The sequence below is a fragment of the Salvelinus fontinalis genome, chromosome 21 (assembly GCF_029448725.1).
Source record: "Salvelinus fontinalis isolate EN_2023a chromosome 21, ASM2944872v1, whole genome shotgun sequence".
NCBI classification, from domain to species: Eukaryota; Metazoa; Chordata; class Actinopteri; order Salmoniformes; family Salmonidae; genus Salvelinus; species Salvelinus fontinalis.
In genome coordinates this window covers 19275064-19300451 of record NC_074685.1, presented here as the reverse complement: position 1 = coordinate 19300451, position 25388 = coordinate 19275064, and the positions used below count along the sequence as shown (strand labels likewise).

Genomic DNA, 25388 nt, shown 5'->3' with positions numbered 1-25388 from the left:
ATATTGAAGACTCATGTTAAAAGGAACCACCAGCTTTCTTATGTTCTCATGTTCTGAGCAAGGAACTTAAACGTTAGCTTTCTTACATGGCACATATTGCACTTTTACTTTCTTCTCCAACCCTTTTTTTGCATGATTTAAACCAAATTGAACATGTTTCATTATTTATTTGAGGATAAATTGATTTTAGTGATGTATTATATTAAGTTAAAGTAAGTGTTCATTCAGTATTGTTGTAATTGTCATTATTACAAATAGAGAAAAGAATCGTCCGATTAATCGGTATCGGCTTTTTTAACTTCTTATGGCTGAGATCCCGTTAACGGGATCGACTTGACAACAGCCAGTGAAAGTGCAGGGCGCCAAATTTAAACAACAGGAATCTCATAATTAAAATTCCTCAAACATTCAAGTATTTTACACCATTTTAAAGATAAACTTGTTGTTAATCCCACCAGGGTGTCCGATTTCAAAAAGGCTTTACGATGAAAGCACACCATCTGATTATGTTAGGTCAGTACCTAGTCACAGAAAACCACAGTCCTGCCAAAGAGAGGAGTCACAAAAAGCAGAAATAGAGATAAAATGTATCACTAACCTTTGATGATCTTCATCAGATGACACTCATAGGACTTCATGTTACACAATACATGTATGTTTTGTTCGATAAAGTTCATATTTATATAAAAAAATCTCAGTTTACATTGGCACGTTATGTTCAGTAATGTTTTGCCTCCAAAACATCCGGTGATTTTGCAGAGACACATCAATTTACAGAAATACTCATAATAAACATTAATAAAAGATACAAGTGTTATTCATGGAACTTTAGATAAACTTCTCCTTAATGCAACCGCTGTGTTAGATTTCCAAAAAACTTTACAGAAAAAGCACACCATGCAATAATCTGAGTACAGCGCTCAGCCACCAAAACATGCCATACAGATATCCGCCATGTTGTGCAGTCAACAGAAGTCAGAAATAGCATTATAAACATTCACTTACCTTTGATGATCTTCGTCAGAATGCACTCCCAGGAATCCCAGTTCCACAATAAATGTTTGTTTTGTTCGATAACGTCCATAATTTATGTCCAAATACCTCCTTTTTGTTTGCGCGTTTAGTTTTAAAATCCAAATTGATGAGGCGCAGACCAGACGAAAAGTCAAAAAATTCCATTACAGTTCGTAGAAACATGTCAAACGATGTATAGAATCAATCTTTAGGATGTTTTAACATAAATCTTCAATAATGTTTCAACCGGAGAATTTTCTTGTCTGTAGAAATGCGACGGAACGCAGCTAACTCTCACGGGGGCTCGCCTGAGTGAGCTCATGGCACTCTGCCAGACACCTGACTCAATCAGCTCTTATTCCCTCATCCTCACAGTAGAAGCATCAACAAGGTTCTAAAGACTGTTGACATCTAGTGGAAGCCTTGGGAAGTGCAATATGACCCCATAGACACTGTGTATTGGATAGGCAAACCTACAATCCTCAGATTTCCCACTTCCTGGTTGGATTTTTTTCTCAGGTTTTTGCCTGCCATATGAGTTCTGTTATACTCACAGACATCATTCAAACAGTTTTAGAAACTTCAGAGTGTTTTCTATCCAAATCTACTAATACTATGCATATCTTATCTTCTGGGACTGAGTAGCAGGCAGTTTACTCTGGGCACCTTATTCATCCAAGCTACTCAATACTGCCCCCAGCCATAAGAAGTTTTAAGACTGATGGAGGCTGCTCTGTTCTTTGGGACCTTCAATGCTACAGATCTGTGCCTCAACACAATCCTGTCTCGGCACTCTCTCTACGGACAATTCCTTCGACCTTGTAGCTCGTTTTTTGCTCTGGCTTGCACTGTCAACTGTGGGACCTTATCTAGACAGTTGTGTGCCTTTCCAAATCATGTCCAATCAATTGAATTTAACACCAGTGGACTCCAATCAAGTTGGAGAAACATCTCAAGGATGATCAATGGAAACAGCATGCAGCTGAGCTCAATTTCGAATCTTAAACCAAAGGGTCTGAATACTTATGTCAATGTAATATTTCATTTTTGTATTTTTAATACATTTGGAAAAACCTGTTTTAGCTTTGTCATTATGGGGTGTTGTGTGTAGATTAATAATAGGTTTTATTTTATTTAATCCATTTTAGAATACTGCATGTGTGACTCATAGGGCCTATTCCTAATGTTTAGCATGCATTAAGCCTGGTCTCACACACACAGGCACCAAATGTTCTTGTATTTTGTCCTAGTTTTAGGTGCTGGTTCAGTCTGACAACACACACACCCAACCCTAGGGGTCCATAGGAACGGAACATCTGTGTGATTATCTCAGTCAGAGGAGACGCAGGGTAAAGAAAGGGCCTGGCAAGTGAAATGAATTGCTGTGTGACAGGGAGGCTGTCACTCAGTTAGATTAAACTGGATATTAATCACAGACAGGGGAAACCTAATCTCTATTAATGGATCATCAAGGACAATAACCACCCGAGCCACTACCTGTTCACCCTGCTTCCATCCAGAAGGCGAGGTCAGTACAGGTGCAGCAGAGCTGGGACAGAGAGATTGAAAAACAGCTTCTATCTCAAGGCCATCAGACTGTTATAAGCAGCCACCACTAGCACAGAGAGGCGGCTGCCTACCTACAGACTTGATATCATTGGGCACTTTAATATATGGAACACTAGTCACTTTAATAATGCCACTTAGAATGTTTACATATCTCGCATTACTCATCTCATATGTATATACTGTGTCCTTCACTATCTATTCTTAGCCGCTCTGTCACTGCTCATCCATATACACTGCTCAAAAAAATAAAGGGAACACTTAAACAACACAATGTAACTCCAAGTCAATCACACTTCTGTGAAATCAAACTTTCCACTTAGGAAGCAACACTGATTGACAATAAATTTCACATGCTGTTGTGCAAATGGAATAGACAAAAGGTGGAAATTATAGGCAATTAGCAAGACACCCCCCAAAACAGGAGTGATTCTGCAGGTGGTGACCACAGACCACTTCTCAGTTCCTATGCTTCCTGGCTGATGTTTTGGTCACTTTTGAATGCTGGCGGTGCTCTCACTCTAGTGGTAGCATGAGACGGAGACTACAACCCACACAAGTGGCTCAGGTAGTGCAGTTCATCCAGGATGGCACATCAATGCGAACTGTGGCAAAAAGGTTTGCTGTGTCTGTCAGCGTAGTGTCCAGAGCATGCAGGCGCTACCAGGAGACAGGCCAGTACATCAGGAGACGTGGAGGAGGCCGTAGGAGGGCAACACCCCAGCAGCAGGACCGCTACCTCCGCCTTTGTGCAAGGAGGTGCACTGCCAGTGCCCTGCAAAATGACCTCCAGCAGGCCACAAATGTGCATTTCTTTCATGACATTCCCAGCTGGTCAGAAGTTTACACACACTCAATTAGTATTTGGTAGCATTGCCTTTAAATTGTTTAAATTGGGCCAAACGTTTCGGGTAGCTTTCCACAAGCTTCCCACAATAAGATGGGTGAATTTTGGCCCATTCCTCCTGACAGAGCTGGTGTAACTGAGTCAGCTTTGTTGGCCTCCTTGCTCGCACACGCTTTTTCAGATCTGCCCACACACTTTCTATGGGGTTGAGGTCAGGGCTTTGTGATGGCCACTCCAATACCTTGACTTTGTTGCCATTTTGCCACAACTTTGGAAGTTTGCTTGGTGTCACTGTCCATTTGGAAGATCCATTTGAGACCAAGCTTTAACTTCCTGACTGATGTTTTGAGATGTTGCTTCAATATATCCACATCATTTTCCTTTTCTCATGATGCCATCTGTTTTGTGAAGTGCACCAGTCCCTCCTGCAGCAAAGCACCCCCACAACATGATGCTGCCACCTGTGCGTCACGGTTGGGATGGTGTTCTTCAGCTTGCGAGCATCCCCCTTTTTCCTCTTAACATAACGATGGTTATTTATGGCCAAACAGTTCTATATTTGTTTCATCAGACCAGAGGACATTTCTCCAAAAGGTATGATCTTTGTCCCCATGTGCAGTTGCAAACCGTAGTCTGGCTTTTTTACGGCTATTTTGGAACAGTGGCTTCTTCCTTGCTGAGCGGCCTTTCAGGTTATGTCGATATAGGACTCGTTTTACTGTGGATAGAAATACATTTGTAACTGTTTCCTCCAGCATCTTCACAAGGTCCTTTGCTGTTCTGGGATTGATTTGCACTTTTCTCACCAAAGTACGTTCATCTCTAGGAGTCAGAACGTGTCTCCTTCCTGAGCGCTATGGCGGTTGCGTGATCCCATGGTGTTTATACTTGAGTACTTTTGTTTGTACAGATGAACGTGGTACTTTCAGGCGTTTGGAAATTGCTCCCCAGGATGAACTAGACTTGTGGAGGTCTACAATTTTTGTTCTGAGGTCTTGGCTGATTTCTTTTGATTTTTCCATGATGTCAAGCAAAGAGGCACTGAGTTTGAAGGTAGGCCTTGGAATACATCCACAGGTACACCTCCAATTTACTCGAATGATGTCAATTTGCCTATCAGAAGCTTCTAAAGCCATGACATCATTTTCTGGAATTTTCCAAGCTGTTTAAAGGCACAGTCAACTTAGTGTATGTAAACTTCTGACCCACTGGAATTGTGATACAGTGAATTATAAGTGAAATAATCTGTCTGTAAACAATTGTTGGAAAATGACTTGTCATGCACAAAGTAGATGTCCTAACCGACTTGCCAAAACTAGTTTGTTAACAAGAAATGTGTGTAGTGGTTGAAAAATTAGTTTTAAATGACTACAACCTAAGTGTATGTAAACTTCCGACTTCAACTGTATATATTCTCATCACATTCCTTTACTTGATAGTGTGTATTAGGTTTTGTTGTGGAATTGGTACATATCTTCTTATGGCAGCAGGGTGAATATTGAAAAAACTGGAAAATATGTGCACATTTTAAAACGGCCTCTTAAGAAATGTTTGATCTTACAATATGCATATATTTACTACTATTGGATAGAAAACAGTCTCTCGTTTCTAAAAACGTTTGAATTATTTCTCTATGTGGAACAGAACTATTTTTACAGACGATTTCCTATCCGGAATTGAGATTTCCAAATGCGATGTCTCTCTTTAAGACCTTGTCTATAAAAGGTCATGTCACTTAGGACCGTAGAAACACGTCATACGCCTTCATCTGGGTGTAATGCGGAAGTGAGAGAAGAAAGCAGTTGAATATCTCTTCCAGGGGCTGAACACAACATCTTGTAGTGAGACCTGCGCACTTCAAAAAAAATTCTGGGCACGATTTAGAAAATGGACTCGGCTCATGGAAGACGCTCGGTAAAGGTGAATATGATCTCTGGCTACGATATTATTTGATACATGTCACAAAATCATCCTAAAGTATGTTTTTTCAATATACTTTAATTATATTATTGAAATTTATTCTGGACTTTAGACTTTTTGAATTTTTTGAAGAAAGAGAGATTAGCGCCGCACGGCCATTGTGCTTGCTAATTCAAGATGGAAATATTTCGTTCTGGAACCCAACTAAAGACTGTACTGGACAATGGAACCCTTTACAACATTCTGATGGAATATCAACAAACATAAGGACCCAATTTGGGATGCTTTTTCATATATCTGTCGAACTGTGCTATGCTAGTGTTTGACTAGAATCAATGCTGCCGTATGCTAGCTAATGTTGTAAGCTAATATAACGATATATTGTGTTTTCGCTGTAAAACACTTCAAAAATCGGAAATATTGGCTCTATTCACACGATCTTTGTCTTTCATTAGCTATCCACCATATGTTTTTCTGAAATGTTTTATGAGGTGTAATTAGTAGTTGACGTTGGTGTCTGTATTTTCTCTGGCTACTCCCGTGCGATTTCAGACTGTAGCTATGATGTAGCTATGATGGGAGCAGTAATGTAAAACTGATTTATAGCTAAAATATGCACATTTTATGAACAAAACATAGATTTATTGTGTAACATGTTATAGGACTGTCATCTGAGGTAGTTTTTTCTAGGTTGTTTAGGTTGGTTCTAGGTTAGTTAGGTTGGCTTGTGCATGCTACTTGAATCATACTTGTGCTGCTCCTACATGTCTGTCCATTTTTTTATTTGGTGGTGAGCTAACATAAATATATGTGGTGTTTTCTCTGTAAAACATTTAAAAAATCGGACATGTTGGCTGGATTGACAAGATGTTTATCTTTCAAATGCTGTATTGGACTTGTTAATGTGTGAAAGTTAAATATTTAAAAAAAATAGATTTTGAATTTCGCACCCTGCAATAGAGCTGGATGTTGTCATAAGTGTACCGACATCTGGACAGTCCGCCTAACAGGATATTACCTGTTAGATACTTCTGCACTGTCAGATCTAGAAGCATAAGCATTTCGCTACACTCACAATAACAACTGCTAAACACGTGTATGTGACCATTAAGATTTGATGTATTGTAAAACGATCACACAGGCAGCCTGTGATTACCGAGTGTGGGATTCAACAGACAGTAGACAATCCCTGTGTGTCTTATGTGTGTGGGTCCATTTAGCAGCATTTGGGTGTGTCAGCACACACTGTATCATGACCAATGATTCAGACAGACCACCTCAATCGTTCTTTACTGCCTGAAAGCCCCAAGACTGTGCTGTTATTGAGTGAGTCCAGTGGCAGCTCTCATTACTAAAGTATGTGTGTGCTAGTGCATTGACGTGTGTGTATGCTGTCTGTCTCATCTGCCATTAGGTCCTTTGTCTCTTACGCCGTTATAAAGTAACATTTACAACCCAAATAATTATTTGTTCCATCATCCTCCCTTAGTAGTGTTGTAAACAACAGCATGAATAGTTTTACTGATGGCATGCTCAGACGGAAACCAAAATGTATTTGTTTTAAAGCAGAGCCAGTGATTTGATTGCTAAAGCACTTAAGTGGCCAAGAACCCTACTGATTGGGGCGTCTCTCACACCCATAGACTGAACACCTTTGTCTGTTTCCCTGCCTGTCTGTCTCGCTCCTCTCTTTTCTTTTTTTATGTTTCTCTCGTCACTGTCTTCTCAGTCTTTCACTCACTCCATCCATCTCACTTGTTGTTTCTCCTCCATCTTTCAATGTATACTCTTTCTAAGTTGCTTGCTCTCTCTCTGTCTCTCTCTGTCTCTCAATTTACATATGTTTATATTGCCAAAGCAAGGGAAATGGATAAACAAAAGTGAAATAAAAAAAAGTTAACATTAAATATTACCCACACAAATTCCAAAAGAATAGACATTTAAAATGTTATATGTCTATATACAGTGTTGTAGCGATGTGCCTCTCTCTCTCATCACTCTCTCCTTATTAAGTGAGTGGGAGTCTACCATAGCGTGGTATGTAAGGTCTATGTCACATTTGTTGGTGCAGTATTGTTAGTGTTGTTCCTGATGTGTTCACACTAAGCCTCAAATGATTCACCTATGATTCGCGGCCAGCCTACGTATTCACCCCCTATGGTTGTGTAATATAATGACTTGTTTTCTAGCTCTCCCTGTGCGTTTTCGATGAACAGACTAGGTAAGATTGCAGAGGATGATCACAGACACACAGTAAATTGAGCTATTGTATTGTCAGGCTGGGCAATTTAACCCCTCGCTGCAGTCGATGCCCAGGGTCCACGTTAATATAGTCATCATGATCACTGTCGTCCTGTATTCCATCATTTGTTCCTGTCTCATCTATTTCTCCCCATTCTCTCTTTGTCGTCTCTCCGTCATTGAACAGTTATGTTGAGCTGTGTCTACAGAGAGGAATGTAATCAGACACTATTTGCAGATGATGGCACTAGACCATAATAGCTTATTTCCCTGTTAAACACTAAAGTGCCATTCACACTACATCTACCCTCCACTATAGCCAATATCCACAACATTTACTTTGGAGGTGAGGGTCTGGGAATGGTGAGCTGAAATGTGACCATACGCTTCAATACATTTGTCTACTCTTTCTCATACGGTGTCTTATCCCATCCTATGCTCCTCACTTCATTGCAGTGTTAATGTCTACAATATGTACCTAAACCACTCTGTCTCCCTTCCTCTGCCTGCGTCTTCCTTCATCTCCCTCTCCCTCTACTGCCTCCGCTGTCCTTTGCTAATCTGCCGCCCCCAGCCCTGCTTTCTTGTCTGCCCTCCTCCACTCTCACCCGTTCCATTTGATCCTCCACTGCCCCTCGCTCTCATCTCTTCCTCTCCCGTATTTTCTCTCCTCATCTGCTCTGTGTCGATCTCCTCCCCAGCCAAGCTCCAGCTGAGCCTCACAGTACAGTAGCTTTTCTCTCTCACACCTAGACACACAAGGGAATCCCTCACTCTCAGCACATCCCTGATCCCTTCTCTCTCCCGGATTCTCTCTCTTAACAGTAAATACTTGAACTCCTCCTCACTCTCTCAGTCTCCCTCCATTCAAGCAGAATCTCTGATGAATCTATATCTGACCTTTTCCTCTCTCCTAACAGAAACTATGATACCAGTGTATCAGATATCAGACCCCCCTCTCACTCTCCACCCTCCAGCCATGCAGAAGCTATGATGTCAAGATATACTATAACTCACCTCGCTCTCTGCCAATTCAATTCAAAGGACTTTATTGGCATGGGAAACTTACAGTGCATTCGGGAAAGTATTCAGACTTTTTCACTTTTTCAACATTTTGTTCCATTACAGCCTTTTTCTAAAATGTATTAAATTGTTTTTCCCCCTCATCAATCTACACACACACAACCCCATAATGACAAAGCAAAAAAACTTTTTTGTGTGTGTTTTTGTTACCCAAATGTATTTAACATAAAAAAAACTAAATATCACATTTTACATAAGTATTCAGACCCTTTATTCGGTACTTTGTTGAAGCACCTTTGACAGTGATTACAGCCTCGACTCTCCTTGGTATAATGCTACAAGCTCGACACACCTGTGTTTGGGGAGTTTCTCCCATTCTTCTCTGCAGATCCTCTCAAGCTCTATCAGGTTGAATGGGGAGCGTCACTGCACAGGTATTTTCAGGTCTCCAGAGATGGGTTTCAAGTCCGGGCTCTGGCTGGGCCAGTCAAGGACATTCAGAGACTTGTCCCGAAGCCACTCCTGCATTGTCTTGGCTGTGTGCTTGGGGTCATTGTCCTGTTGGAAAGTGAACCTTCACCCCAGTCTGAGGTACTGAGCGCTCTGGAGCAGGTTTTCATCAAGGATATCTCTGTACTTTGCTCTGTTCATCTTTCCCTCGAACCTGACTAGTCTCCCAGTCCCTGCCACTAAAAACCATCCCCACAGCATGATGCTTCCACCACCATGCTTCACTGTGGGGATGGTGCCAGGTTTCTTCCAGATGTGACGCTTGGAATTCAGGCCAAAGAGTTCAATCTTGGTTTCATCAGACCAGAGGATCTTGTTTCTCATGGTCAGAGTCTTTTAGGTGCCTTTTGCAAACTCCAAGCAGGCTGTCATGTGCTTTTTACTGAGGAGTGGCTTCCGTCTGGCCACTCTACCAAAAAGGCCTGATTGGTTGTCCTTCTGGAAGGTTCTCCCATCTCCACAGAGGAAATCTGGAGTTATGTCTGAGTGACCATCTGGCCAGCACTAGGAAGAGTCTTGGTGGTTCCAAACTTCTTCCATTTAAGAATGATGGAGGCCACTGTGTTTTTGGGGACGTTCAGTGCTGCAGAAATGTTTTGGTACCCTTCCCCAGATCTGTGCTTCGACACAATCCTGTCTTTAAAAAAATATATATATTTCACCTTTATTTAACCAGGTAGGCCAGTTGAGAACAAGTTCTCATTTACAACTGCGACCTGGCCAAGATAAATCAAAGCAGTGCGACCAAAACAACAACACAGTTACACATGGGATAAGCAAACGTACAGTCAATAACACAATAGAAAAATATATATACAATGTGCAAATGTAGTAAGATTAGGGAAGTAAGGCACTAAATAGGCCATAGTGGTGAAATAATTACAATTTAACAATTTAGCGACGGGTATGTAGTGCGGACCTGCCAACAAGAGCATACAGTTCGTAATGGTGGGTAGTATATGGGGATGTGGTGACAAAATTGATGGTACTGTGATAGACTACATCCAATTTGCTGAGTAGAGTGTTGGAGGCTATTTTGTAAATGACATCGCCGAAGTCAAGGATCGGTAGGATTGTCAGTTTTACGAGGGTATGTTTGGCAGCGTGAGTGAAGGAAGCTTTGTGAAATAAGAAGCCGATTCTAGATGTAATTTTGGATTGGAGATGCTTAATGTGGAAAGAGAGTTTACAGTCTAACCAGACACCTAGGTATTTGTAGTTGTCCACATATTCTAAGTCAGTTCCGTCCAGAGTAGTGATACTAGTCTGGCGGGCAGATGCGGGCAGCAATCGGTTGAAGAGCAATGAATTTAGTTTTTACTAGCATTTAAGAGCAGTTGGAGGCCACGGAAGGAGTGTTGTGTGGCATTGAAGCTCGTTTGGAGTTTTGGTAACACAGTGTATTAAGAAGGGCCAAATGTATACAGAATGGTGACGTCTGCGTAGAGGTGGATCAAAGAATCACCAGCAGCAAGAGTGACATCATTGATATATACAGAGAAGAGAGTCGGCCCGAGAATTGAACCCTGTGGCACCCCCATAGAGACTGCCAGAGGTCCGGACAACAGGCCCTCCGATTTGACACACTGAACTCTATCTGAGAAGTAGTTGGTGAACCAGGCGAGGCAGTCATTTGAAAAACCAAGGATATTGAGTCTGCTGATAAGAATGTGATGATTGACAGAGTCGGAAGCCTTGGCCAGGTCGATGGAAACGGCTGCACAGTACTGTCTTTTATCTATGGCGGTTATGATATCGTTTAGGACATTGAGCATGGCTGAGGTGCACCCATGACCAGCTCCGAAACCAGATTGCATAGTGGAGAAGGTACGGTGGGATTCAAAATGGTCGGTGATCTGTTTGCTAACTTGGCTTTCAAACACTTTAGAATGGCAGGGCAGGATGGATATAGGTTTATAACAGTTTGGATCTAGAGTGTCTTCCCCTTTGAAGAGGGGGATGACCGCGGCAGCTTTCTGATCTTTAGGGATTGCAACAATTTCTGCAAATAATTTTAGAGATTGTTTAGCCCAGCTGATTTGTAGAGGTCCAGATTTTGCAGCTCTTTCAGAACATCAGCTATCTGGATATGGGTGAAGGAGAAGCGGGGGGGACAAGTTGCTGCGGGGGGTGCAGAGCTGTTGGCCGGGGTAGGGGTAGCCAGGTGAAAGCATGGCCAGCCGTTGAAAAATGCTTATTGAAATCTTCGATTATCGTAGATTTATCGGTGGTGACAGTGTTTCCTAGCCTCAGTGCAGTTGGCAGCTGGTAGGAGGTGCTTTTATTCTCCATGGACTTTACGGTGTCCCAAAACTCTTTGGAATTAGTGCTACAGGATGCACATTTCTGTTTTAAAAAGCTAGCCTTAGCTTTCCTAACTGACTGTGTATATTGGTTCCTGACTTCCCTGAAAAGTTGCATATCGCGGGGGCTATTCAATGCTAATGCAGTACGCCACAGGATGTTTTTGTGCTGGTCAAGGGCAGTCGACTCGAGTGAACCAAGGGCTATATCTGTTCTTAGTTCAATTTTTTTGGAATGGGGCATGCTTATTTAAGATGGTGAGGAAAGCACTTTTAAAGAACAACCAGGTATCCTCTACTGACGGGATGATTTCAATTTACTTCCAGGATACCCGGGCCAGGTCGATTAGAAAGACATGCTCGCTGAAGTGTTTTAGGGAGCGTTTGACAGGGATGAGGGGTGGTCATTTCACCGCGGGCCCATTACGGACACAGACAATGAGGCTGTGATCGCTGAGATCCCGGTTGAAGACAGCAGAGGTGTATTTAGAGGGCAAGTTGGTCAGGATGATATCTATGAGGGTACCCATGTTTACGGATTTAGGGTTGTACCTGGTAGGTTCCTTGACAATTTGTGTAAGATTGAGGGCATCTAGCTTAGATTGTAGGACGGCCAGGGTGCTAAGCATATCCCAGTTTAGGTCACCTAACAGTATGAAGATAGATGGGGGGCAATCAATTCACGTATGTTGTCCAGGGCACAGCTGGGTGCTGATGGGGCTCTTTAACAAGCGGCAGCAGTGAGAGACTTATTTCTGGAAAGGTGGATTTTTAAAAGTAGAAGGTCGAACTGTTTGGACACAGACCTGGATAGTATGACAGAACTCTGCAGGCTATCTCTGCAGTAGATTGCAACTCTGCCCCCTTTGGCAGTTCTATCTTGACAGAAAATATTATAGTTGGGGATGGAAATTTCAGCATTTTTGGTGGCCTTCCTAAGCCAGGATTCAGACACGGCAAGGACATCAGGGTTGGCGGAGTGTGTTAAAGCTGTGAATAAGACAAATTTAGGGAGGAGGCGTTTGATTTTAACATGCATGAAACCAAGGGTTTTACGGTTACAGACTTCTTGCCACTAGGGGGGTGCCATTTCGACATAGTACAAATTCGGTTCCAAATTAAACTGCCTCGTACTCAATTCTTGCTCGTACAATATGCATATTATTATTACTATTGGATAGAAAACACTCTCTAGTTTCTAAAACCGTTTGAATTATGTCTGTAAGTGAAACAGAACTAGACTTAGAGCAAGTCTCCTACGAGGATTTGAAAATGCTGAAATCTGCTTGCTGTTCCCAGACCTGTGGATAACTCTGACTGTCTTCTATTGGTTGAGATGCACTGCATACGCCTTCCCCTGGTTGTTAGCGAATAGGGAGTCTTGAAATGGCGTCTCTACGTAGTTCCCAAAGTTTATAAATTGATTGGGAACGAGGTGGATCATTCTTTCCACCTTCGCTCGGGCGCATTGAGGACCTGGGGACGTTCTTTTGGAACCATCGGTTATAGATCTCAGACATTTCTGGCTGTGTTTTTATTCGATATAGGTGTTGAAGACATCGTAATGTTGTTATTTTGAACCGAATTATATCAGTTTATGTCAGTATATTGCGATTTTCGGGTATTTATTTCCTTGGCGCTGTAGTAATTTGGGTATCTCTCTCTTTCGTGCTAATGTTTACTGCTAATTGCAGTAAACGTTCTCCAACCTATCAACGATTCTTTTTGACAAAGGACACCTTTTCCCAGATTCTGATGAGAGTTCATCGAAAAGTAAGAACTATTTATGCTGATAATTCATTGTTCTGTTGAAAAATGTCAAATGCATGAAACGCCATTGCTTGCAGTGTAGCATTGTGTTATCGCAGCCTGTATTGCGCAGTAACGTTAATTTTAAAAATGTAATTCAGCGATTGCATTAAGAACCAATTTGTCTTTCAATTGCTGTCCAACCTGTATTTTTTTTGTCAAGTTTATGAATAGTTTTCGATAAGAGTAGGTGGCTTTCCAAGATGGCGCCGGACAGATTGCTTGAGCTCCTGGCTACTTTTCTCATTGTATAAGCACAATTTGTGCCGCTAAATATGCACATTTTCGAACAAACTCTATATGCATTGTGTAATATGATGTTACAGGACTGTCATCTGAAGAATTCTGAGAAGGTTAGTGAAAAAATTATATTTTGGTGGTTTATACGTTATAGCTATTTTTGCCTTGAATCAATGCTGTTGTAATGTTCGCTATTGTGCTAAGCTAATATAACGCTATATTGTGTTTTCGCTGTAAAACACTTAGAAAATCTGAAATATTGTCTTGATTCACAAGATCTGTGTCTTTCATCTGCTGCACGCTGTGTATTTTTAAGAAATGTTTTATGATGAGTAATTAGCTAATACACGATGGTCTCTGTAGTTATTTTAGTGAGAGTTGTGATGGGGGCTGCAATGGTAAACTATGATTTATACCTGAAATATGCACATTTTTCTAACAAAACCTATGCTATACAATAAATATGTTATCAGACTGTCATCTGATGAGGTTGTTTCTTGGTTAGTGGCTATTTATATCTTTATTTGGTCGAATTTGTGATAGCTGCTGATGGAGTAAAAAATGGTGGAGTATGGAAGTGGTGTCTTTTGCTAACGTGGTTAGCTAATAGATTTACATATTTTGTCTTCCCTGTAAAACATTTTAAAAATCAGAAATGATGGCTTTATTCACAAGATGTGTATCTTTCATTTGGTGTCTTGGACTTGTGATTTCATGAACATTTTATTATATGATATCCCTGTGGCTTTAGGCTAGGCTATGCTAGTCAGCTTTTGTGATGGGGGGGCTCCCGGATCCGGGTTTGGTAGGCGTTAGAGGTTAACAAATGTTTGCGCCTGGGGAATAGTTGTAAAGCTGGGAGCTATAGGGCCTGGGTTAACCTTTATATCACCAGAGGAACAGTAGGATAAGGGTACAGCTAAAGGCTATAAGAACTGGTCGTCTAGTGCGTTGGGAACAGAGAATAAAAGGAGCATATTTCTGGGTGTGGTAGAATATATTCAGGGCTTAATGTACAGACAAGGGTATGGTAGCATGTGAGTACAGTGGGGGTAGACCTAGGCATTGAGTGACGATGAGAGAGCTTGCATCTCTGGAGACACCAGTTAAGCCAGGTGATGTTTCCCCATGTGTGGGGTGTGTGACAAAAGAGCTATCTAAGGCATGCTGAGCTGGTCTAGGGGCTCTACAGGGAAATAAAACAATAACTAACCGAAACAGCAGAAGACAAGGCATATTGACATTAGAGAGAGGCATTTGTAGCCGAGTGATCATAGGGTCCAATGAGCAGCAATAGGTGAGTCAGGGAGCCGTTCAGTAGTCTATGCTAGGCGAGCGGGAGGCACTGCGTTCAGAAAGCTAGCGGGCCAGGGCTAGCAGATGGGTCTTCGTGACATCGCAATGGAGAAGCCTGTTGAAACCACATCGGACGATTACGTCGGCACACCAGTCGTGATGGATCGGCGGGGCTCCATGTCGGCAATAAAGGGTCCAGGCCAATTGGCAAAAGAGGTATTGTAGCCCACGAATTAGTGGGTATACCTCTTTGGCTAGCCGGGAGATGGGCCTAGCTCGAGGCTAGCTCAAGGCTAACTGGTGCTTGCTTCAGGACAGAGACGTTAGCTAGCAGTAACTACTCGGTTGCAGCTAGCTAGCTGCGCTGATCCGGTGTAATGGCCCAGAGCTTGCGGCGGGAATCCGGTGATGTGGTGGAGAAAATCAGTCTGATATGCTCTGGGTTGATATCGCGCAATAAACTGGTTGATATCAGCTGTTAAGCTGGCTGGTGTCCGAGCTGAAGGTGAAGACCGCTAGCCGTGGCTAACAGTTACTACTAGCTAGTTAGCTGGCTAGCTGCTGATGGAGGTGCCAGTTATAACGTATAAAAATAGCAGATCCGTATCACATTGGGTGAGGCGGGTTACAGGAAAGTATATTTAGATCATAGGTGGAAAGTGAGATTAAAAATATATACGGGAAAAAAACGACGAAACCGGCTATTTACATGGGACAAAGACAAACACACGTCCGACTGCTACGCCATCTTTGATTAATCGAGCTCGACGGACAATTCCTCCGACCTCATGGCTTGGTTTTTGCTCTGACATGCACTGTCAACTGTGGGACCTTATACAGACAGGTGTGTGCCTTTCCAAATGATGCCCAATCAATTTATTTGAATTTAGCTCAGGTGGACTCCAATCAAGTTGTAGAAACATCTCAAAGAGGATCAATGGAAACAGCATGCAGCTGAGCTCAATTTCAAGTCTCATAGCAAAATGTCTGAATTCTTATCTAAATCTAAATAATATCTAAATTCTTATCTAATAATCTGTTTTTTATTTTTAATACATTTGTAAACATAAAATGAAGAAAAAAAATGTAAGTTTGTCATTATGGGGTATTGTGCGTAGATTGATGAGGGAAAAAATAAACAGTAAACATTACACTCACAAAAGGCATGTGTTCTCCCCACTCTGACTGGGCCATGTCAAACTGGCTCTCCACTGGTCCCTCCACCACTGTATGTTGCTATGATTAAACCCCTCCATCAGTGTCCCGTAGTAAACGGTGCACAGAGTGGACAGAGCATTCCAATGAGAACCAGGCCGACAGAGAGTGGGGAGAGGAGTGATCGGCCCTACGTAGTGTGAAATGGCTTTCCCTTACCGTTCAGCCTGCAACCAACCCTCACTGTGCCTCACTTGCATCTATTTTTGACTGTCAACTTTTAAACCCAATCCCAAACAAAGCTATGCAAATAGCATGCTGACATGACTTAGACTTAGCACAAAGCGTCATAAAAGTACAATGCAGAAACAGACAGACATCAATAGATTTTGATGACATATAAAAAGAAAGTTCTAAATCATTTTCTCTCTCTGTTTGTCTGTAGCCAAGCAGAAACTATTAATCTTTATACTGTACCTGACCTCTCCCTCTAGCCAAGCAGAAGTTGGAGGACCGTCTAGCTGCAGCTGCCAGGGAGAAGCTGGCCCAGGCCTCCAAGGAGTCCAAGGAGAAGCAGCTGCAGGCGGAGAGGAAGAGGAAGGCAGCCCTGTTCCTTCAGACCCTCCGGAACCCCCTCGCTGGAGAGCCTGAGACCAGACGGCACGACGAGACCCCTGCCATGCCTGAGGTATGGAGGCATATACACACACACACACACACTGTGGTGGTGACAGTCCCAGTAGTGATATGCCAGGCATAGAGAGATGGATTTCCTGTTCCTAATGGAGTTTCTTCATTAAGGAGCATATTGTAATTTGCACAGCTGACGGTAATGGACACGTGTGTTTTTTCCATGTGCGCACGTGTACAAGACACGATTTACTTTAAGTTTCTTTCACACACTTTCCAAAACACATCGATCGTGTCTGGAGCACCCAAGCAGGGAAGCAAATCATATCATATATCACACACAGCCTGAACAGAGATAAGAGAGATCTGCCCAGGGTTGTGGTCGGTCATTGTGGTCTGCAATATTTAAGTAATAATGAGGGGAGATTCTGTGTTCGACTATTCTACTGTTGTTACTGCTGCCTGTTGTCTGCTGCCTGGTCTTTAATGACGGACACTGACGTAGCGGTTATCAGATTTATTTTGCTGTTTTCAGTCCAACCCTGTTCCTGGAGAGCTACCGTCTAGTAGGTTTTCAGTCCAACCCTGTTCCTGGAGAGCTACCGTCCAGTAGGTTTTCACTCCGACCCTGTTCCTGGAGAGCTACCGTCCAGTAGGTTTTCAGTCCAACCCTGTTCCTGGAGAGCTACCGTCCAGTACGTTTTCAGTCCAACCCTGTTCCTGGAGAGCTACCGTCCAGTAGGTTTTCAGTCCAACCCTGTTCCTGGAGAGCTACCGTCCAGTAGGTTTTCACTCCGACCCTGTTCCTGGAGAGCTACCGTCCTGTAGGTTTTCAGTCCACCCCTGTTCCTGGAGAGCTACGGTCCAGTAGGTTTTCAGTCCAACCCTGTTCCTGGAGAGCTACGGTCCAGTAGGTTTTCAGTCCAACCCTGTTCCTGGAGAGCTACCGTCCAGTAGGTTTTCAGTCCAACCCTGTTCCTGGAGAGCTACCGTTCAGTAGGTTTTCAGTCCAACCCTGTTCCTGGAGAGCTACGGTCCAGTAGGTTTTCAGTCCAACCCTGTTCCTGGAGAGCTACCGTCCAGTAGGTTTTCAGTCCAACCCTGTTCCTGGAGAGCTACGGTCCAGTAGGTTTTCAGTCCAACCCTGTTCCTGGAGAGCTACCGTCCAGTAGGTTTTCAGTCCAACCCTGTTCCTGGAGAGCTACCGTCCAGTAGGTTTTCCTTCTAACTAATCTAGCGCACCTGATTTGAATAATTAGCTGGTTGATAAGCTGAATCAGGTTAGTTACAACTGGGGTTAGAGCGAAGACCTACAGGAGGGTAGCTCTCCAGGAACAGGGTTGGAAAGCCCTGGTCTAGAGGAAGACCTCTTCGTGCCAACCTCTCCTGGGATATGCCTTTTCTCCCCACCGAACAGATGAGAAGTTTCTTACATCTTTATCTATTGTCTGTGTGAAATTGGCTGCCTGTCGGTCCACTTCCTTTCAAGGTTTCCCCCCACAGGCTTAAGAAAATATATACACAGGCATCTGGGAAATATGTATTTTTTGTGCCCTCGTTGTCATAAGTGGATATCGCTGTCTGCATCCTCTAGCTATAATGCATTTCCAATATGAATTTGCCTTTAGATTCCTGGCTCTCCATCTAGGCATTCCCCTTAATTGCCGTTTGGTTTGCCTCTCCCCCTCTCTCTTTCTCTGATACAGCTCCTGTGTGAAGAAACATAGTATGGATATTTATATCCATCTTTTTAGACCATCTTTATGTTCATTTTTAGTTTCAGTCCTCTCTCCCTGAGATGACAGGCTGTGTCTATCTGTTCATCCTCCTCCACTCGGCCCACCCTGAAGCTAAGCGACCCGACCCGGTCCACCCTCCCGTTTCGTCGTAAGCAGCTAACTGCAGCGCGGCCCAGTGGGGAGTTTACGACCACCCCCGTCACACTCCACCACCCCCCTATTTGTCAGAGTTACTCACCGCCAGTGACCGATGGCGCCTGTCTCACAGGTTTTTGCCACTGCAACAAAACCGGGAGCCAGCGGTGAAGCTGGCATCTTGTCGTTTTCCACTGTGAGAAATAAAGCCCTGTTTAACTTTCCCATCAAAGTGGCCTATCATGCCTGACTGGCGGAGAGGCTGTGATTTATGCAGACTGGGATGTGTTCATGCATGAGTACCTGTATTCTTTACTGGCTGCTTTTACAGTGGAGAGGTAGCTTATAAAGCTCTTGTCAGGAGGAGTATATTAAAGCAGGCAATCCGCTGCTAGGATTTCAACCTGCTACTGCTTTGTGACCAGAGCACCTCGACGACACCTGTCGAGTCTTAACCCCCAGTGATAGTTTAAAGATACTGATTGTTGTTTTATCCTTTGTTTTTGCCAAAGTGTCCAACTTTCCACTTGTTCCCCACTTTTACCCAAAATTCTCAGGGCTCCGCTTGCTTCTCTTCTCACCCTTGTTGATGAGGCAGAGTGTGTGTGTGCGTGTGTGTGCGTGCGTGTGTGTGCGTGTGTGTGCGTGTGTGTGTGTGTGTGTGTGTGTGTGTGTGTGTGTGTGTGTGTGTGTGTGTGTGTGTGTGTGTGTGTGTGTGTGTGTGTGTGTGTGTGTGTGTGTGTGTGTTTACAGTGTGGAGAGAGAGATGTGTGTGTGCTGTTAACAGACTCCGCTGTGTGATGTCGACACTGCAGTGTTTCTAGTGATTCATGGCTTGTTTGTGAGTGCATCTAAGCGTGTAGCAGGAGAGTGGCCGCGAGACAGAGATGCTCAAAGGATTCTCACAGAGGAGGGCGAAGAGGTGGAAAACACTCTTCCTCTAATAGATAAACTATCTCCTAAAAAATAGTATGATCTGTTTTGGGAAAAGCAGTGAAAAGTACAGCACTGTTGGTCCTTTTCTCCGTAGAGTAATGCTGTGACAAGAACAGCACTGTTGGGCCTTTTCTCCATAGAGTAATGCTGTGACAAGAACAGCACTGTTGGGCCTTTTCTCCATAGAGTAATGCTGTGACAAGAACAGCACTGTTGGGCCTTTTCTCCATAGAGTAATGCTGTGACAAGAACAGCACCGTTGGGCCTTTTCTCCATAGAGTAATGCTGTGACAAGAACAGCACTGTTGGGCCTTTTCTCCATAGAGTAATGCTGTGACAAGAACAGCACTGTTGGTCCTTTTCTCCATAGAGTAATGCTGTGACAAGAACAGCACTGTTGGGCCTTTTCTCCGTAGAGTAATGCTGTGACAAGAACAGCACTGTTGGGCCTTTTCTCCATAGAGTAATGCTGTGACAAGAACAGCACTGTTGGGCCTTTTCTCCGTAGAGTAATGCTGTGACAAGAACAGCACTGTTGGGCCTTTTCTCCGTAGAGTAATGCTGTGACAAGAACAGCACTGTTGGTCCTTTTCTCCATAGAGTAATGCTGTGACAAGAACAGCACTGTTGGGCCTTTTCTCCATAGAGTAATGCTTTGACAAGAACAGCACTGTTGGGCCTTTTCTCCATAGAGTAATGCTGTGACAAGAACAGCACTGTTGGGCCTTTTCTCCATAGAGTAATGCTGTGACAAGAACAGCACTGTTGGGCCTTTTCTCCGTAGAGTAATGCTGTGACAAGAACAGCACTGTTGGGCCTTTTCTCCATAGAGTAATGCTGTGACAAGAACAGCACTGTTGGGCCTTTTCTCCATAGAGTAATGCTGTGACAAGAACAGCACTGTTGGGCCTTTTCTCCGTAGAGTAATGCTGTGACAAGAACAGCACTGTTGGTCCTTTTCTCCGTAGAGTAATGCTGTGACAAGAACAGCACTGTTGGTCCTTTTCTCCATAGAGTAATGCTGTGACAAGAACAGCACTGTTGGGCCTTTTCTTCGTAGAGTAATGCTGTGACAAGAACAGCACTGTTGGTCCTTTTCTCCATAGAGTAATGCTGTGACAAGAACAGCACTGTTGGTCCTTTTCTCCGTAGAGTAATGCTGTGACAAGAACAGCACTGTTGAGCCTTTTCTCCGTAGAGTAATGCTGTGACAAGAACAGCACTGTTGAGCCTTTTCTCCATAGAGTAATGCTGTGACGAGAACAGCACTGTTGGGCCTTTTCTCCATAGAGTAATGCTGTGACAAGAACAGCACTGTTGAGCCTTTTCTCCGTAGAGTAATGCTGTGACAAGAACAGCACTGTTGAGCCTTTTCTCCGTAGAGTAATGCTGTGACGAGAACAGCACTGTTGGGCCTTTTCTCCATAGAGTAATGCTGTGACAAGAACAGCACTGTTGGTCCTTTTCTTCGTAGAGTAATGCTGTGACAAGAACAGCACTGTTGGGCCTTTTCTCCGTAGAGTAATGCTGTGACAAGAACAGCACTGTTGGTCCTTTTCTCCATAGAGTAATGCTGTGACAAGCGAGACTAAGCCACTTCAAAGTGTAAATAAGATTCAAGGAAAGTGTTTGATGTTGGGAGTGTCTGTCCACAGTGAAACGCTGTTTGTCAGCTCTCTCTTATGTGTGCCCAATGGGTGACATCCCTGTCTGGGGACTAGGACAATTCACCTGTTCAGCCAGGTGGCACTGGGAGGAGTCCTGTCATGGCCTTGTCCTCTCTGTCACTCTGGCCAGCTGTGCTGGGAAGGATGTGCTCAGTCTGGACAGGACAGGAGGGCTAGACTATATTGATGAGGATAAGTTGTTTTCAGGCTAGTGGAGTTTGCTAAACTTTAGTTTTTTAGAGCACTGGGTGCTTTGTTCTTGTGACTTCACTACAACTAAAATGATTTGTTTTCCCTAACTTTAACGATGCCATAGACTTTGCGTGAGTGTCTCAGTGAATGACGAACACCACATCTCTTATAATAGCTGTTCGAGAACACTGCAATGGCACTAATAACCCTTTCTCCTCGCCTGTGGAACAAATGGTTATTGTTGTCATTTCAGAGATCTCCTTGCTGCCAGTCGCTCCTTTATGACAATTGCTGCTCGGTGTGTTGTCGTGTGTGTTTTGTCTAGTGACAGTACGTGTTGTCGTGAGGAGCGGTGACAGTGACGCAGACTTAGTGTTCCATTATGAAGAAGGGGTGACGCAGCCGCATGCGCCCCTCCCACTGAAAGAATCAACTGCCTACAGGCTCGGCAGCAGGAGTACTATCAGCACACAGAAAGAGATTTACATTTATTTTGTGAGGCACCGTTTCATCTGGGGTTAGGGCTGTGATGGGAGCCTGTCAGGAACACAGAGAAATGCTGACTGGCTTTAGCAAGGGACTGCCAGAAGGAGAAATAAAGAGAGAAAGATGAACTTGAATCATATTTTTAAGAAGAGGCTTGTGGTATGAAGTGCGTCTCTGAGGTTAATTCCTGAAAAGAGTACTGGGTGATTGACTTAAATGAGAAGCGTTCTGGAGAGGGAAGAACAGAGAGAAGAGGTTCTGAATCATTACAGTCACCATTGCGGGAGAGCCAGGGCCAAGGCAGCACGGACGATGCTAAATGTTGACTTCACAAAAAACATGTAACCTTTCTTTTCAGACAAGTGCATTATTAAATAGTTCAAACTTAAGCAGAAATGGAATACATGCCAATCTGGCCACATTCACTCTTGTCTGCCCTGGCTCCCTTTTCACCTGTTTAGAAACTGAACACCCCTCTCCGTTGTCTTCAGGTACATTCGGTTCACACACAAAGGCTTGGTGTATGTGAGGCACGACAGTCAAATCAGTCATTTGAGCTGACACTATATACGAACACAGACCTTTTATCGCCACTTTTTTTTCAGCTTACAGTCCTGCAGCCACCCCAAATTGTTGGAGGAGATTGCTTCTGAAGATGGATTAATTTCCGTGTGAGGGGCTGATATGTGATGCCTTCTGAAATAATTTATTTATACCAATTTATTCGCCACAGCTCTTTTTTTCTGTCTCCTTCTCTCTGTCTTTATCTACAGCCTGAATACAGTAAACCACAGTCATATTTCTCCCTTAGCTTAGCCCATAATGGAAATATAAAGTGCGTTCGGAAAGTATTCAGACCCCTTGACTTTTTCGACATTTTGTTATGTTACAACCTTATTCTGAAATTGATTAAATAAATGTATTTCCTTATCAATCTACACACAGTACCCAATAATGACAAAGCGAAAACAGGTTTTTAGACATTTTTGCAAATCTATAAAAATACTAAATCAGAAATACCTTATTTATATAAATATTCAGAACATTTTCTGAGACTCGAAATTGAGCTCAGTTGCGTCCTGTTTCCATTGATCATCCCACAGTTGACAGTGATTGTCATTGCAAAAACCAAGCCATGAGGTCGAAGGAGTTGTCAGTAGAGCTCCAAGACAGGATCGTGTCGAGGCACAGATCTGGGGAAGGGTACCAAACAATGTCTGCAGCATTCAATCAATCAATCAAATGTATTTACAGTGGGGCAAAAAAATTGTGCAAGTTCCTCCACTTAAAAAGATGAGAGAGGCCTGTAATTTTCATCATAGGTACACTTCAACTATGACAGACAAAATGAGAAAAAGCTGTCCTTGAAACAGTCTTGATATGTTCGTCAAAGAGAGATCAGGGTCCAGAGTAACGCCGAGGTCCTTTACATTTTTATTTGAGACGACTGTACAACCATCAAGATTAATTGTCAGATCCAACAGAAGATCTCTATGTTTCTTGGGACCTATAACTAGCATCTCTGTTTTGTCCAAGTTTAAAAGTTAAACATTTGCCGCAATCCACTTACTTATGTCTGAAACACAGGCTTCCAGGTAGGGCAATTTTGGGGTTTCACCATGTTTCATTGAAATGTACTGCTGTATATCATCCACATAGCAGTGAATGTTAACATTATGTTTCTGAATGATATCACCAAGAGGTAAAATATATAGTGAAAACAACAAAGGTCCTAAAACGGAACCTTGAGGAACACCGAAATTTACAGTTGTTTTGTCAGAGGACAAACCATCCACAGAGAGACACACTGATTTCTTTCTGACAGATAAGATCTAAATCAGGCCAGAACTTGTCCATGTAGACCAATTTGGGTTTCTAATCTCTCCAAAAGAATGTGGTGATCGATGGTATCAAAAGCAGCACTAAGGTCTAGGAGCATGAGGACAGATGCAGAGCCTTGGCCTGACGCCATTTAAAGGTAATTTACCACCTTCGAGTGCAGTCTCAGTGCTATGATGGGGTCTAAAACCAGACTAAAGCGTTTCGTATACATTGTTAGTCTTCAGGGAGTTGCTGGGCAAAAGCTTTTTCGAAAAATCTTGAGAGGAATGGAAGATTTGATATCAGCCGATTTTAGTTTTTTATATTTTCTGTGTCAAGGTTTTAATTTTTCAAGAGAAGCTTTATTTCTGCCACTTTTAGTGAGTTTGGTACACATCCAGTGCATAGGGTGCCGTTTATTATGTTCAACATAGGAGGTCCAAGCACAGGAAGCAGCTCTTTCAGTAGTTTAGTTGGAATATTGTCCAGTATGCAGCTTGAAGGTTTAGAGGCCATGACTATTTTCATCAATGTATCAAGAGATATACTATTAAAAAACTTGAGTGTCTCCCTTTGATCCTATGTCCTGGCAGACTCAGGACAACACAGATTTAAAGTGGAGTCCGTTTTTTTCTTTCTAATGATCATGATCTTCTCGTCAAAGAAGTTCATGAATGTATCACTGCTGAAGTGAAAGCCATCCTCACTTGGGGAATGCTGCCTTTTAGTTAGCTTTGCAACAGTATCAAAAATACATTTAGGATTGTTCTTATTCTCCATCCTATTTTTCCAACTTAATTGAGATCAAGCAGTGGTGAGGGCTCTTCAATACTGCACGATACTGTCTTTCCAAGCTAATCGGAAGACTTCCAGTTTGGTGTAGCGCCATTTCCTTTCCAATTTTCTGGAAGCTTGCTTCAGAGCTCGGGTATTTTCTGTATACCAGGGAGCTAGTTTCTTATGACAAATGTTTTTTGTTTTTAGGGGTGCGACTGCATCTAGAGTATTACACAAGGTTAAATGAAGTTCCTCAGGTGGTTAACCGATTGTTATACTCTGACGTCCTTGTGTAGGTGGAGGGAGTCTGGAAGGGCATCTAGGAATCTTTGGGTTGTCAGAGACTTTATAGCACGGCTTTTGATGATCCTTGGTTGGGGTCTGTCGTGTCTTTGACTATGCCAGATTAATTGCTATGACATGCTATTCTATAAAATAATTTCTCCGTAATTAATATTACCTGATTGAACTAATCATGTAAATATGAATTAACTAGAGAGGGACACCACGAAATAATATTTATAGAGCTGTTATCTTTCGAATAAACTCTTAAAGATTTAGTAATATTTTACTAAATAGCAGTCACATTAATCGTCATTTTATTCAGTCTCATCTGAAAGTTGTAAGTCCTTGATTATCTGCAAGAATCCTGGCTAACAAGTTGAATCAACAATACAAAATTGGGTTTAATTATTTATTTACTAAATACCTAACTAATCACACAGAAACACACATACACAATTAAATCATAACTTGATCACAAATTACGTCATACAGAAAAACGTCCCTAGCGGGCAGAATCGATATGACAGCTTGTTACACAAAGGAAAGGGGGGGGGGGTCCTAGTGAAAGAGCGGGAGACTTGACATAGGCGAGCTGTGCTATCGTAAATACAGTATCTTATGCATTCTAAATTACCGCCCATTTGAAGAGGAAAATGCAATCAATGTTTACTCTGAGCTGCGCTTCAGTAGGTTGGTGGTAGATGGCCCGTGTCATCACCCGAGTCCTCTGTCCTTTGAAGAATGTCTCATTCACAATCAAAGTCCATGCTGATGTTGGCTTCATCTATAGTGATTA

General features: G+C 42.8%; 1 protein-coding gene across 3 annotated transcripts in view; it reads left to right on the top strand.

The window, feature by feature from the left end:
• Window positions 1-25388, top strand: part of LOC129818379 (splicing factor, suppressor of white-apricot homolog) — a 148362-nt gene that overhangs the window by 78361 nt on the left and 44613 nt on the right. For all 3 annotated transcript variants that reach the window (XM_055874210.1, XM_055874209.1, XM_055874211.1), the window contains exon 13: window positions 16419-16612. In XM_055874210.1, the coding sequence (XP_055730185.1) occupies window positions 16419-16612 (194 nt within the window). The remainder of the gene's footprint in view (window positions 1-16418; window positions 16613-25388) is intronic.